Below are 14,587 nucleotides of genomic sequence, written 5' to 3'. Positions count from 1 at the left end.
CAAGGTCAATTATTACTCTTTCTATTGTGAATTTTTGAGCCATGGTGGTTTTATGTTTGTAAAGCTCTTCTAGAGCCGAGAAACACAATTTAAAAATCTGTGATGTCATCACAATATAAAGTCTATGAGGCGAGCGGGAACTTGTAGGCAGGGCCAGCTGATGAAACACTGCTGTGCATATTCATTGGGTTGCATAGCGTGGAAGTAAAGCCAGAAGACAGAAAACTTTTTTTGGCGTATGCTCCAGGCGAGCAGCTCTATAAGACTGAATAGGTGTGAATAGGTAGGAATGTGTGTTAGGCCTAAAATATTGTCTGTGGGACAGATGTAAAGCTCTGGGAAGCCCTTAAATGATCTACTTCTCCATTTTTACCAGAGACTGATATTTACTTCTTTCACAGCTGGGCTGTGAAATAAGTAAGAGTACTTAGGAATGCTTGTGTGCTGCGATTATGTCATTCTGGCTATGAAGCACACCTGCCACGCGTCTACATTGAAAAAAAAAGATTGGAGAGTGCAAAAAACATGTCAGGTGTACGAGTTTTGACTAATCTGTATCTCATGCCAGCTTCCACATAAAATTTCAATGAAATTTGCATTCTTTTGGTATTGCCAGTATTTTGACTGGCAAATAATAAAATTAAAATCACCAACATGACAGAAATGCACCATCAGCACTCCTAGGGAGTGAAGCAGTAATAATATTACTTCAGCCATGACATTTGAGTAATGAGTATTATTATCATGTAACAGAACCCTAAACTGGCCACCGCTACCACACATGCATCACTGGATGAGAGTCCTGGGCCACAGGACACAAAAGAAAGACACAAACATGGCGACGTGAGCAATATGAACATATTGTCACTGCACTGGTGTCACCACATCAGAAGAAAGGGAGACAGACCTGCTGGTCCTTTCTTCTTATTCTTCTTACTCTTGTTGCGCTGGTTGAGCTGAGAAAAGGCCTCTGCTGCCTTTTGCAGCCGCGCCACAAAGATCTCGATGTCATCCAGGGCACAGTTGAGGATTTGCTGAAGGAGAAAAATCCCAGGGTTTAGTGTGAAGAATGTAGCATCACGAGATGGTGTAATGTAATGACAGGTGTGAGTGTGGATAAAAATACACTCACCACATCCTTCTCAATGCGCTGGGCCAGCTTTTCATGCGACTCTGTGTCATTTTGTGGAGAGGCTCGTCGATCTATATCCAAAACCAAAAAAAAAGGCTCATGTGAACTGTAGACTAAAATGTGAGGTGTGTGTGTGTATGTGTGTGTGTGTATTCTCACCCTGTGTGTTCGTGGCTGCCACTCGTCCCCTCGCAGCAGGTGAGGGTCCCTTCGGAGCTGAGGGGGGAAGGATGGTTTCTCTGTGACGCTTCATTTTCTCCTGGTTCACCCTGGAGGAAGAGGAGGCGGCATAGAGACCTTGAGCACCCCCAGTTGGAACTAACGACCAATTTCAGGTCGGTGTCACCTCCTTCACACTGTGATTGTGTGTGTGTGTGTGTGTGTGTGTGTGTGTGTGCGTGTGAGTGTGTGTGTGTGTGTGTGTGTGTGCTGCAGTACTGTTCTCACTTCAGAGTCTGAAGCCTCATTTTCTTTCCATGCTTGTTGTCTCCAATGGCACTGTCTATATCTGCATGAACCATCTCAGCCTGAAGAAAGTGATGAGAGACACACAGAGCCAGACTCAACGTGTTTGTACAGAAGTTTCACTGTTAGTATTCACTGATCAAGGGCTGAGATCAAATTGCAATATTGCCATATCAAACTAAATGCTTAAAGTTTGAAGTTAATATCTCATAGCACGCTGACAATAATATTACAATTTAATCAATTAGATTCTATGTTATAGGAATGCTATTAGCGTGCATGGTGAGAATTGGTTTATTTTTTGTTACTACAATAATGTCATTTGGATTTCAAGTCTACAACCAAAGGCACAGAGTGGTGTAGGGATGGTGCTTATTTGTAGTGTAAGTGTTCCCTTGACAGACAGCCAATAGGATTTTTTATTGGATTTTGGATGATTACACAAAATAGGCTCTTCAGCAAACAAATGTTTATGATTTTTACACATTTTATTCTGCCAGACTATACGATTTTTATGCATAAATGCAATCAACAGAAGTAAAAAGCTAATGTTAGGCTATAAAGCCTATACACCATGGCCACATCACTTCAACATCACCACAACAAGGCTGTGAAGTCGTATCCCGTGTTATCATGCTCTGTAGTCTTATTTAGCTTTTTTTGTTAGCAACTGTCTTTTTTAGAGCCTGTCTTCCAAAACAAATTACAAATTATAAAAAAATATTTGTTATTTGTTAAACATATAAAAAGACAGGGACTTGTTTACTTCATTCTAGAGTTAAACCATTAAACTGTTTTTCAACATTTCTTTCTCAAGGATGTTTTTGGGCAGGCCTAAAAACCCTCGATGATGCACTAGAGCCATCCTTGACATAATCCCTCCCTTACTATATATAAATGAAGAGCTGTTTCAAAGCAATAGACTTTTCGTCAGCTGCTCATTCAGTAGCACAAAGCAAACACTTCCACTGAGCCAAAGAGCGAGGCGCTGTGCAGCTACTCTAGTCTCTCATTCAGCAGCTAATAGCAGCTAATGTTAGCACCAAACACACACCCAAAACAATTAGCACTAACTGCTTTATCCGGACAGACCTTATCTCAGGCGTCTAATCAAAAACTCCTTCAAAAAACCTATTGACTTCAAGACAAAGGAGCTGTAAGTGCTAAAATGCAAACTAATTTTCAGGTTTTAGGTCTAATTCCTTCAGCCCTCTGTTGGTGTAATATAGTCCATTTATATTTTTCAGTCTTTTTCTATGATCATCTATACCACAGTATGAACTTTCTTTGAACTACATCTGAAAACCTACACTTGCATTGACAGTTTTTACTGTTGTTATGTATGTATGTATTGCATAGTTTGTCTATACTGACTTGTGATGCTTGCTTAACAAAAGTGCAACTAAATAAATTTAATTGGTGAAATTAAAACTTTAGTATATCACAAAAACACTTCAGCTTTTCTGCCAAAACCAGGCCTTTGAGATTTCGAACAAACTCCCATTTTTCTCACATTAAATTACAGAAGAGTTTTGTTAGAAACTTCAATTAAAAGACACAGGTGAGCAATAGTTCATAATCCAAAGGCTGTTATATTCACCCAGTAAGTGTTTATGAACCCATTAACAGATTATCAGTTTCTCACTCTTAGTGATTCTTAGGTCTATTGTCTTTACAGTAAGTTATAGTATTACATCCTTTCAGAGACAGATCCTCCCTTGAACAAATATCTCGAAACTAAGCTGCAAAAAATGTAAAAGGATACACACAACTACCATCAACAGACTGAAATCTGAGCTGGCGCTGCAACTACAGCAGCTTGGATTTACAAATGACATAAAATACAAAGCCAGCCAACCGTGCACGGACAATAAAGGATGCAAACTGAGCCGAGCCTGGATCATTTAAACCGAGACTCACCTCCACCTCGTCACAGTGGAAGAAGTGGATGTCGGGCCTGTGCTGCTCCTTGTCTTGACACACCAGCAGCAGCACAGAGGGGTAACGTGTCTGATTGAGGACCGTCTGACTCATGTGGATGGTGGGGAGAGGGAAGTTCTCCAACTCTTCCTGCAGGAGCACAGCAGAGGAATGTTAGAGGGGAAGAGGTGGAGGAAGGGGAAGAGCAGGATAACATCGGAGTAGGCAAAGTCTTCTGTGAGATAAAACAATACAACAATAAGGCTTCTAAATCTATTGAGAGACGAGAAAACGAATACCATTCTCATATCTGCAGGGCTAATATGAAGCTACTACAAGCATCCAGTTTGCTTAGCTCAGCACAACAGTAACAAAGGTCCCCTTCCAGCACCTAAAACTCACATATAAACATCAATATACATTGTTTGTTTAGTTCTTACAAAAGCCAAAATGTAAAAACCAAAAAATGTGTGGTTTAACGTTTGTGCTTGTGTGATCTTATTATCTTTGGACAGAGCCAGGCTCGCTGTTTGCCCGTTTCCAGTCTTTAGATTGACATGAGAGCAGTATCAATCTACCCATTTAACATTCGGCACTAGAGCAAAGAAGTGAATTCCTATAATGTCATTCTTTTAAAGGCTTTTCAATGTATAAAGGCACATAATCATAAACATGAAAAAATCAGTTTATTGTTTCACTGAAATGTCCATTATCGTTCATTATCTCCCGCTTATCCGGGGTCAGGTCGCGGGGGCAGCAGGCTAAGCAAGGCATTCCAGAGGCGTTCCCGGGCTGGACGAGTTATATAATCCCTCCGGTGTGATCTGGGTTTACCTCGAAGACTCCTTGGAAAAACCTCAAATGGGAGGTGCACATTATATGTTGCATTTCCCATCAGATTGGAACACATTTACTTAAAGAGGCACCTGAGTAATTTAGTTTTTTTTATAGAAACAATAGACCCAACAATTAAAGTTGCAGATGGTCACTTTTACTTAAAAAAAAAAAAAATTCCCTACTCTATTGCCCTGTAGAGCTTCTAATAGCCTTACTGCATGTGAACAAAAACAACCAATCAGAGCTGCAGAGTCTCTAACACAGTGGTCAATCTATTAATCACTGTTTGTGAATTGCGGTCAAACTGTCAAATTAGCATTGTGTATTTCTTGCCTCTATTGTTCTCAGATACCAATTTCAGTGTGCTGTTTTGCTGTACAATGAAAATGTTTGTGCCCCCACTGCCATTTTAATGGGAGTACCAAGCAACGCTCTCATGCTGGACCAACTTTCTTGTTTTACAGCCGCAGTCACTAAAATATGTTTCCGAAAACATTTGAGGCAAGAAGCACTGCAGTCGGGGTGTCTGCAGGTCCTTAAAAAGCCCTACAATGTCTTAAATTCAATTTTATAAATATATGACCAAAAAAGTCACTAAATAGTCTTAAATTTGAATTTGTGATGTCTTAATTAACACAAACATTTCCATCCCATGTCCCAACTTTCTACTGCAGTTTTTTTTTCATGTGCTGTACAGTTTGAGATGCTGTAGATCACAAATATAAATCAATGACTAAATTTGACATTTATTGTATGTTAATATAATGATGTGCATGATGTGTGAACAGATGTAGAGCCATACCTGTGTGTCACAGTCCAGCAGCCTGACTGCCTTGTCAGTGACCTGCAGGAGCATCTCCTGGGTCCAGATTTTGTCTTTTGAGTCCAGAAGGACCAGTTTCTTGATAGCATCGTCCACTGTGGCAATGGACTCTGTCTTGTCCATAATGAACGTGGAGAGATGCTGTGGAAAAACCAGTGAATGGGTGAATGAAGGATAACATTTTTTGGCTGTGAGGGTACTATTATCTGGTTTGAATTAAAAACAATGAGTACATTTACATGTACAAAAAAGTGCAGTTTTTCTCTTATTCAAAAAATGACAATATTCCTACTAAGCTGTGTACATATCTAATGAAAACGAATATTCCACCACTAATATTCCTTTTTACATGCAGCTGTACATACTCTGATTAACGTGCCCTGACATGTCGTTTATCACGTCAAAATATGAAGAAGTAAAACTGCTGGAGCCTCTGGTCATTATGCTTCTTTGCATCAAGATAGGATTTTTTTTTTCACTGGACCCTAAGCTCTTCCTGTTGGGCTTATATCCAGAGATACATAATTATAGTAAAAATGAACGAGCATTTATAGACCTCAGCTTACTGAATGCCAAAAAATGTATTGCACATTTATGGAAAAATACTCACAGACCAAATACAGCTCAATGGATGAGACAGATGCTATCAGACCTTCCATTAGAAAGAATAACTTACATATTAAAGGCTAAACAGCACATATTTGAGAATATCTGGAGACCTTTCATCAATTATGCCAAGAAACTTGATTTAACAGATGATCAAGGTGCCTGATTGCTGTAGACGATACAGTTCCTAAACTTTTACAAGTTTTATTTATTTTTTTTTCTGAAGTATGTGCTATATTTTGTATCTACTACAATTTAAAATCCACTTAGTATAGATTACCATTTGTTAATATAGGAGGAGCAAATTATTGTTGAGTCTGTGTTCATTTGTCGGTTTTTTGTTTGTTGTTTGTTGTTTTTTTTTTTGTTTTTTTTTTAGAGCTAAAACAGTTTTTTGGATAGGCTGTTAACTGCAGAATTGATAATTACGGTTTTTTTTATGATCAATTGTTCAGTCTGAAGACTGTCCTTCTTTAAAAAGGATCAGGGATGTGCCTCAATTGTGAGCAGGGGAAAATAGCTGAGGATGCCATTTTGGTCCTTGGCAAACACTGATATCTTCTCAGTTTTTCGGACATATAGTGGACGGTTCAACAGATTGGAGATCAGGAAGATGATCAACAGGACTATTGGACAATATTTGGTCTTAGATTGCAGCCCTCTTTATTTATTTATTTTTGTATTTTGTTTTTGAAATAATGAAGCAAACTGTCAGCATACACTGAATGTAAAAGGCTGATCTCATGCTGTCATGCTGGTAAAATGTTAATAAAAATATTGTGGAAAAAAAAAAAAAAAAAAAAAGATCGGATTTTTTCTCACAGTTTCCTAGCAGTGGCGGAGTTGTTGGACTTTCTCTTTCCTTCTTTCACCTTCTTCTATTGTGCTGTAATATTTGCACATATCCCAACACCTGTTGATATCCAAGTCCTCCATAATCTTTAAAAGCAGGTGTGTTTCTCTGTCTGACCAGAAAGGTGGAATTTTTGTCTGCTTCTCCACCCTACACTGACTTTACTGTATACATGCAGAAATAATACTCCTAAAATCTGAATTACACAGGCATATCCCCCATGTCTTTTGGAAAATGCCAAATTCAGAAAATGTCCTAATTCGGAATATTAAAACGGAATATGCTGTTTATATCAAACTCAGAATATTGTCTTTTTCAGCATAATAGGGGAATATTTGTGTGCCTGTAACCATAGCCACTGACTGTATGAAAAGGAGGAAAGGGAGACCTATGCTTTAGAAAGTTGAAATACACATTATTTGTTGTTAACTGGCTGTATTAAAGAAAAAATTTGACATTTTGGTAAATTAACATATTTACTTTCTCACATAGAGCTAGATGAGAAATACAATACCAGCAGCAGCCAGTTGGCTTAGCTTAAGCATTAAGACTAGAGACTGGAGCCTGGCATGGTCCAAAGGGGACATAAAATCTTCATACTGTAACCTCTAATGCTCACATTACATCATTACTGCGCTACACTCACACATAACCCTCCATAAAACAATAACTTGTCATTTTTACAATTTTTGCAAAACAAAAATTATAAATAAGATATTTCAAGTATTATTATGTGAGTTTTAGAGTTGCTGTAGGCAGATTTTGTTACATTTTGACTGAGTCAAGCCGCTGATCCCTCCGTTTACAGTCTTTATGCTGAACTAATCTAACCGGTTGTTGCCTCCAGCTTCATATTAAACATGCAATGAGAGTGGTATCAATCTTCTCATCATACTCTCAACAAGAAAGCAAATAAGGTTACTTCTTAAGCTATAAAACAATTTCTTAAACTTTAAGTGTTCTGTATATTTAAGCCCATTTTTTGCCGCTATTATCTGTAAAAATCTATCTGATATCAGAACTGCAATGTTACCACTTCCATGGCTCTGTCTGTTGCACGTGTAACCTGGATGTTATCTGTGATTACACGCCCATGTGTGATAGTGGAGAGGCATTTAGAGAAATCCTATCCGCACAGACACAGGACATAGTTCAACACAATCCCTGACCTAAAAGCACGTCTCTGACTCAGTCTTCCAAGCATCAGCTCCCTGCTGCTGCAATCAGAGGCCTGATTGCTTTATTATCAAAGTGTCCCATAAATGAGATGAAATCAAGACATTGTGTCAGCTTTTATCTCTGGTCAAGAGAACAATACACCATAACAATATAGCAAGTGCTCTACTTTTATCTTTACTTTTCCCATAAGGTTCAGTAACTTTTTTGGTTAAAAATCTGTACATTTGTAGACCTCATTTGTAGACCTTTTTTAAAGTCTCTTTTTGCCTTTTTTTCTCTTTTGTTATTTTTAGGGCAGTTTACGGTTAAGTGTTACAGGACACGTTAAGAAAAAGAGAAGCATGAGTTGGAACAAAGGTCCTCAGAGCCATTAAAACTGCAGATGCAACACATATATGTATAAAACAACTGGGTCACCAGAAGTAAAACTAGATTTGCTCATTTTGTGTGTTGTTAGTTTTTATGCATTTTGTTAAAATTCAATATTTAAACAAATATGTATTCTATTTCTATTTGGCTAATTTTATGTTCTTTCCACATACACTAGCAACAGAATAAAAATAATAATACAGTAAGTTAGAAAATAAAAAGTAAAATAAATGTTAAAATAATATAGAATAATAGAAATGTCATGAGCTGCAAATGTTTAGGATCACTCAGTGAGATTTCCTATTTAAAACAATATAAACATTAATTTTTTATTTCACTAAAATGAGCACTTAAATGATTTTCAACCTCAAAAATAAATAAAAGTAAAGTTTGTTTGAGTGCCTCATAAACTGGTCAGCTTCATTTCAAATTTTCAAAATACAGGAACAGTCAGAATTATAACACTGTACTTTCATTTCTCAGATAATCAGAACCGGGTCTTACCTCGACATGGTATTGCGACGTCTCATGCATGATATAATTGGAGTTGGAGTATTTTTTCCTCTGTTCTGTTGATGAGAAAACAAAGATATTAAATGTTACAAACAAACAAAAAAACAGCAACGCAGAATCCACCAAGTCCTGCCTGTGATCTTACTGTAGATTCTACTATGTAAACATCCAGCAGTGACACTAACCTAAGCCCCACATGTTGCACGTCTCAGCGCAGTGAACTGATGAAATGAAACACTATCGTGTGAGCTGAAGACACCAGGAGGGCAATAAGGAAGTGGCAGGGACACGTAATGTGTGTGTTTTTTTTTCATGGCTCAACTTTATGCTTCAGAGTTCACGATACTGTTAGATATTCACATAAATATTGTATGTATTATCAGGTGATAGTTCTTAACCTGATACTGTAATTTACAGCAGGCTATTTTAGTAAAAACGACAGCGGGTATTCTCTGCAAGAAATGCTACACTTAAACATACTTAAAATGTGCACATTATTCTTGTGAAATTTAATCTTTAACATCATTTTGGTCCAAAAATGTCTTGCCAAAAAGCAAGTAACATGAAAAGAGACCTATCTCAGAAGTTAATTTTTAAATGTCATATCAAAGAGCCCCGATTTTCCCGTCTAACATTATAGTTTTGTTGGTCACATTGGCATAAATCTTGCTCCATCTGGGGCACTGATTCGAGGCACAGATTTACTGCAGGGTCAAAGATCAGGGAAGCTGCTTCTCGACAGCACCATGCTCACGTTCTCATCTCGGGCACTGTAGTGTAAATTGTAGAAATCTGTAGAGTACTACGGCAGGGAAGATTGCAGTGAATAGTGACATGACGGAATGACTTGTGTCAGTGATTTTCACAGAGATCATAATCGTGTAACCACACATACACATAATAAAGATCCACTCTACATGTTTTAAGACCTATTACATACCCTGCTCTGAATAATAATTGGTGTCTGGTCTCAAACAAGGATTTAATAAATTCTTCACACAGCCTAAAAATCAAATCTACTCCTTCTCTCTCAATTAAAACTCCAGAATGTAGAACGTGGAGCCTCACACACCTTCAAAACTTGTGGACAGCTGCAAAAGAGGAAACTATCCATAGAGGAAGAAAATAGGATTCCCGCGCACTGTCCTATTACTTGCAATAAACTTTATCATGCACACGTTTCACTTTATCTGATTAAGGCCTGAGAAACCAAAACATGGTGTGCTTAATAAAGTTTGTTTCAATAGGACAGTGTGTGGGAATACTCTTTTCTCCAAACTCCAGATTCTACATGACATGTATATATCGTCATTTATTGAGTTGATGTTGCAATCTTGTTCGGGGACAGCTGGTTATTTACACATCCAGCAGTTCCAGTGTACAGTGGGTTTTTGGAGCTTTTCCACTGAAACCAGTTGCCTGCTGTACCTGAAAACAATGTTATATGAGCTCTGTGAAAGTGAACCAATACAGTTTTACTGAAACAAACTACATGCACGCGCAGTGCGCAACGGTAGCCTCGCCAAACTGCTGCATCATGCACACTTGTGGTGTTTATACTGGCAGCGTTGTTGCTGCAATGCTTCTGCAAAGCTGCCTGCCACCATGAAGATTAGAACCATGTAACCACACATACACAAAGATCCACTCTACATGTTTTAAGACCTATTACATACCCTGCTCTGAATAATAATTGGTGTCTGGTCTCAAACAAGGATTTAATAAATTCTTCACACAGCCTAAAAATCAAATCTAGTCTTTCTCCCTCAATTAAAACTCCAGAATGTAGAACGTGGAGCCTCACACACCTTCAAAACTTGTGGACAGCTGCAAAAGAGGAAACTGTCCATAGAGGAAGAAAATAGGATTCCCGCACACTGTCCTATTACTTGCAATAAACTTTATCATGCACACGTTTCACTTTATCTGATTAAGGCCTGGGAATCGTCACAACCCCAATGGTGACACGTCAAAAGTTTGAAAGACGTATTTTCGAGACGCCTTTGTTCGCAGTACTGCGTGTACTGTTGGCTGGGACCTTTGTCTTGAAACAGGCCAATGTTTAATGAGTGTGCCAGTGTGCTCATTGACCTATTTACCAGGTGAATGGTCTGCAGGTAACAATTACGGTTAAATGAGAGGATGTTCCTATCAACTCCACTGCCAGATCTCATATCAGGTCTCTTTTTGTCCCCCACCCAACTGAGTCAACATTTTGATGCTATACAGGTTTTCTTTCCATACAGACATTTAGAAACATTTTACTTTCTGTGCTTTGTAATGACACAAAAGATCTGCTGTTTGTTTAACACTTAAGAAAATGTGTGTCAAGCCTCTTAAGTACATTCTAGTATTTAATATCCATTTATTGATGATTCAGAGTGTTGTAGACATACTTCAAAAAGCTCCGACCCTTCTCAGCACCTATTAATTATCCATGCAACCGCTGTACCTGGGTGGGGTTCCATACGCAAATCTTAAGCAATACTTTCTAAATTTCTATAAAACACAACTGTGAGATGACTGCATTTCCACTGAGTGATGTTATGCAACTTCTCCTCTGGCAATAACGAAGCATGGCAACAGATGTTTGCCACATTAGCAGGTTTATTTCTATTGCAGCCACTGCACCAGCCGTCATTATTTCCAATCGAAGGCAACGTAGGCGTGTTAAACGAGTGATAATGGAAAGGCAAGCCTCTTATATGTGGGAGCAGCCACATATGAGGGATTTCTAGGAGGTGATAGTTGACAATTTCACAGAGGAATTGTGCATTCAAAACTTATGAATGATCCGTTCAACTTTGGAAGAGTTATGCATTGCAATAACACCTCTTATACGATGCAGTAACACCTCTTGTGGCGCCAGCTGCATCATGCCAGAAGGAGCCAGTTCATACTGATGAGCACATAGCCTGTGACCTATAAATAGCAAAAAAGTGTTTCCATTGCAATTTTGTGAAATATGGCTTTTTCGTATTGCCTGAAATACCACTTAATGAGAGCATAAAAACTTTTTTTGTGATAAATGGGTGTCTTTTCAAAATTGACGTTTTTCCTTTGGGCGTATTTTCTATTCCCAATTTCAATTTGCACAATTTGAGGGTTAATGGAAAACTGCATAATGTCCTAATGACGCAGGCACGTTCCTGCCGTTTCCTCTCTGCTGATTCCTTCCTGCTTTGCTCCTCGCAGGTGAAACACAAGCGTCAGGTGTTGAACTGAAAGTCGAGCTCGCCTCATGTCTTATTAATGGCCTGACATTTATGCCAATCAATTCACAGCGCTGCAACAGCTTGCAATAAGAGCCACTTAGCAGGCAGATGGGCAGACCCTCAGGGCTCTCCAGAGTCAATGACCAGTGATAAACATGGCTGTTTGGCAGATCATCAAACCAATACATGGCCCAGATCAATCAACAATTTGACCTCTCTAATAACTGCCCTGTAAAGGTTCAGTGTGCAGGATTCATGGGGATATATTAGCAGAGATGGAATATAATATAATAAGTATGTTTCCTTTAATGTTTAATTACCCAAAATGTCTTGTGTTTTTGTTAACTTAGAATTAGACATTATATCTGCATAGGGAGTGGGTCCACATCGACAGAGATCACCATAGCCTCATTTACTGGTGCAGTTCAGTTGGAACAGTAGAATGGTCATTTTTCTGTTTCCATTGTACAAAGTTGTGTATGGTACCAGCATAATCGTACCCATTTTCCATCACCCCTCTGTTGAGGTACCAAGCACATTGATTCAGTACTAAATTGTGTAGCTAAAAACACAACAGTCCGTTAATTGGTCAATGGAGAATCGATAAGTTACAACTGTTCATACCATGGCAAGTTTTTAAAACATTACTGAACTATAACCTATAGTATTATAGATGAAAAGGTGTTTGCTGCCTCTAACAGGAGCTATAGACTGAGGAAAAATAGTTAAATTCATCCTGCTGTTCAAAGGCTACTGCCAACAGCTAATAGCAGCTTTTAAAGTGGAATGTTTTCTTGCATGTTACTCAGTCCATAAACTGATGACTTGAATCAATCAACACACCTTAAATGTCAGTATAACAACTCTAACCATTTCTTTTTTTTGTCTCCCTAGGATGACATATGCTTTAGTGATGATTGGCTCTTTAGCCTGCTCTTTTTTGTTCTGAAAATGTCAGTGTGAAACCCTGTTTTGTGGACGATAAAAGAGGTGCAGACTTCCCTCTGTATCATTGATAAAGAGAAAAAACAGGGAGAGCTGGACAGATCAGTGAGTAACAAAACCCCATATTTAAGAGAACTTTTGAAGGACTGTCTGAACAGTCTGACTGTCTGAAGGAAACACTAAACTGATCTACAGTCAGTTAGGGTTACATTTGGTTCTAATGGTACTATACCAAAAGTTTTTGGTGGAAACAGGGCTTATGTTGCAGCACCGTGTTTCTACTGTATCCCAGAACAGACAAACAAAACGCTTGCTCTATATATGGCAATTTGCATTTCTGCTTTTCACATCAGCTACCGTGATTAACAACCCGTCTGCAATGAGAGTGTATGCGAAACACTGATTTTTTTAAAATTGCTTTATTCAGTGCTTTGACCAGTTTTAATCACCTGGCTCATTAATTTGGCTTCTGGTAAAAAAAAAAATCCTGAACAAACACTGAATAATCCTAATCGGGAGAAGTTTCAGCTGATAGCAATCTGCAATCTTCACAGCTAGATGGCACTAATCCCCCTAAATTTTACACAGTGTTCCAAACAAACTGAATTTGTATTAAATGTGGCTCAACCCAAAAACTAAGAGAGTAACAATGTATTACAATGTATTACAATGTTATGAAACTGAGGTAATCTGAACAATAGGCATTGTAGCAGTGTGCCTCTGTGTCCACAAAGATTTGGTCATTTGTCACCTGAAAGTGTCACATCAACACATCTGTGAGAGTTGTCTTCTCACACTACCATAAAAAAAATGAGTACACATTTACATCGTGCATTTGTTTAATGAGAGCAAAGTGTGAAATTCCACCTGTAATTCAGTCTTCCAGCCCAAACGCATTTTACCTGACATAGAAATGCTCCTCGACCACAAACCCAAAAATAGAGGAAAGTTGCCAGATGGTCTGAAGCGCCGGGATGATGAATCTAATGTGGCACCTCTTTGCTCAACCCCACAGTGACTGACAACAGATCAGGTGGGAGGACCTGTGCATCATTTACATCATTTGTCTGCTGCCCTGCACTGTGTGGATGACGGGGAGTTTTGCATATGAGAGACCGAGCTGGGGCTTTTGGAGTTGTCGCTCTACATGTTTTGCAGCAACAGACCTTTATCTAACCAAATATCTCCCACTGTTATGGATGGCGCACAATATTGTCCACTCTCGTGCCACTGTGGTTCGGGAGGACAAACACGCTGCTGTCAGCCTGCAGCGAGAAGGTAGTGGTGACCATCTGCTACGCGAGATGATATGAGCCAATGAATAACAGCGCACGCATACAGTGTGATATTTCACAGCGATCACAGGAGTGGGTGCATCCTGTGGATATTTGGATGACTTAAATATTTCACCGACAGCGAGGAGCACAGTCAGATGCTTTGGAAACATCTTGCATCTCTACAATACCATCATCTGTCATTCGAGGCTATTATTGGAACAGTGCGGCCATGCACAAGAGCAGATTGTCCTGTCATACCTCAGTTTAGATTTCTATGTGGGCACATAATATGCTGCACAATGTTCCTCTATGTTGGCAATGTGGAAGGAGGTGCTGGCAGAAACCAGTGAGCTAATGTCTGAGGCAGCGCGGGGAGGACCAGAGGTGAGTCCGCCTCTTCCTCTCCACTTTTCAATGCGTCTTTTATTCACCTGTAAAGCACGGGCATCCCCA

At 39.0% G+C, this 14,587-nt stretch overlaps 1 protein-coding gene across 2 annotated transcripts in view; it reads right to left on the bottom strand.

Annotated features, from left to right (window-relative positions):
• The window catches only part of eps8l2 (EPS8 like 2), a 38,889-nt gene that overhangs the window by 14,521 nt on the left and 9,781 nt on the right, over positions 1-14,587 (bottom strand). For both annotated transcript variants that reach the window (XM_042496517.1, XM_042496516.1), the window contains 7 exons: positions 8,689-8,753; positions 5,157-5,318; positions 3,518-3,667; positions 1,580-1,659; positions 1,292-1,401; positions 1,133-1,203; positions 908-1,034 (listed from right to left, as the gene is read on the bottom strand). In XM_042496517.1, coding sequence (XP_042352451.1) covers positions 908-1,034; positions 1,133-1,203; positions 1,292-1,401; positions 1,580-1,659; positions 3,518-3,667; positions 5,157-5,318; positions 8,689-8,753 — 765 coding nt within the window. The remainder of the gene's footprint in view (positions 1-907; positions 1,035-1,132; positions 1,204-1,291; positions 1,402-1,579; positions 1,660-3,517; positions 3,668-5,156; positions 5,319-8,688; positions 8,754-14,587) is intronic.

Source organism: Plectropomus leopardus, chromosome 11 (genome assembly GCF_008729295.1).
Source record: "Plectropomus leopardus isolate mb chromosome 11, YSFRI_Pleo_2.0, whole genome shotgun sequence".
Classification (NCBI taxonomy): domain Eukaryota; kingdom Metazoa; phylum Chordata; class Actinopteri; order Perciformes; family Serranidae; genus Plectropomus; species Plectropomus leopardus.
The sequence above is the reverse complement of the archived record's forward strand: the minus strand, read 5'-3'. Positions and strand labels throughout refer to the sequence as shown.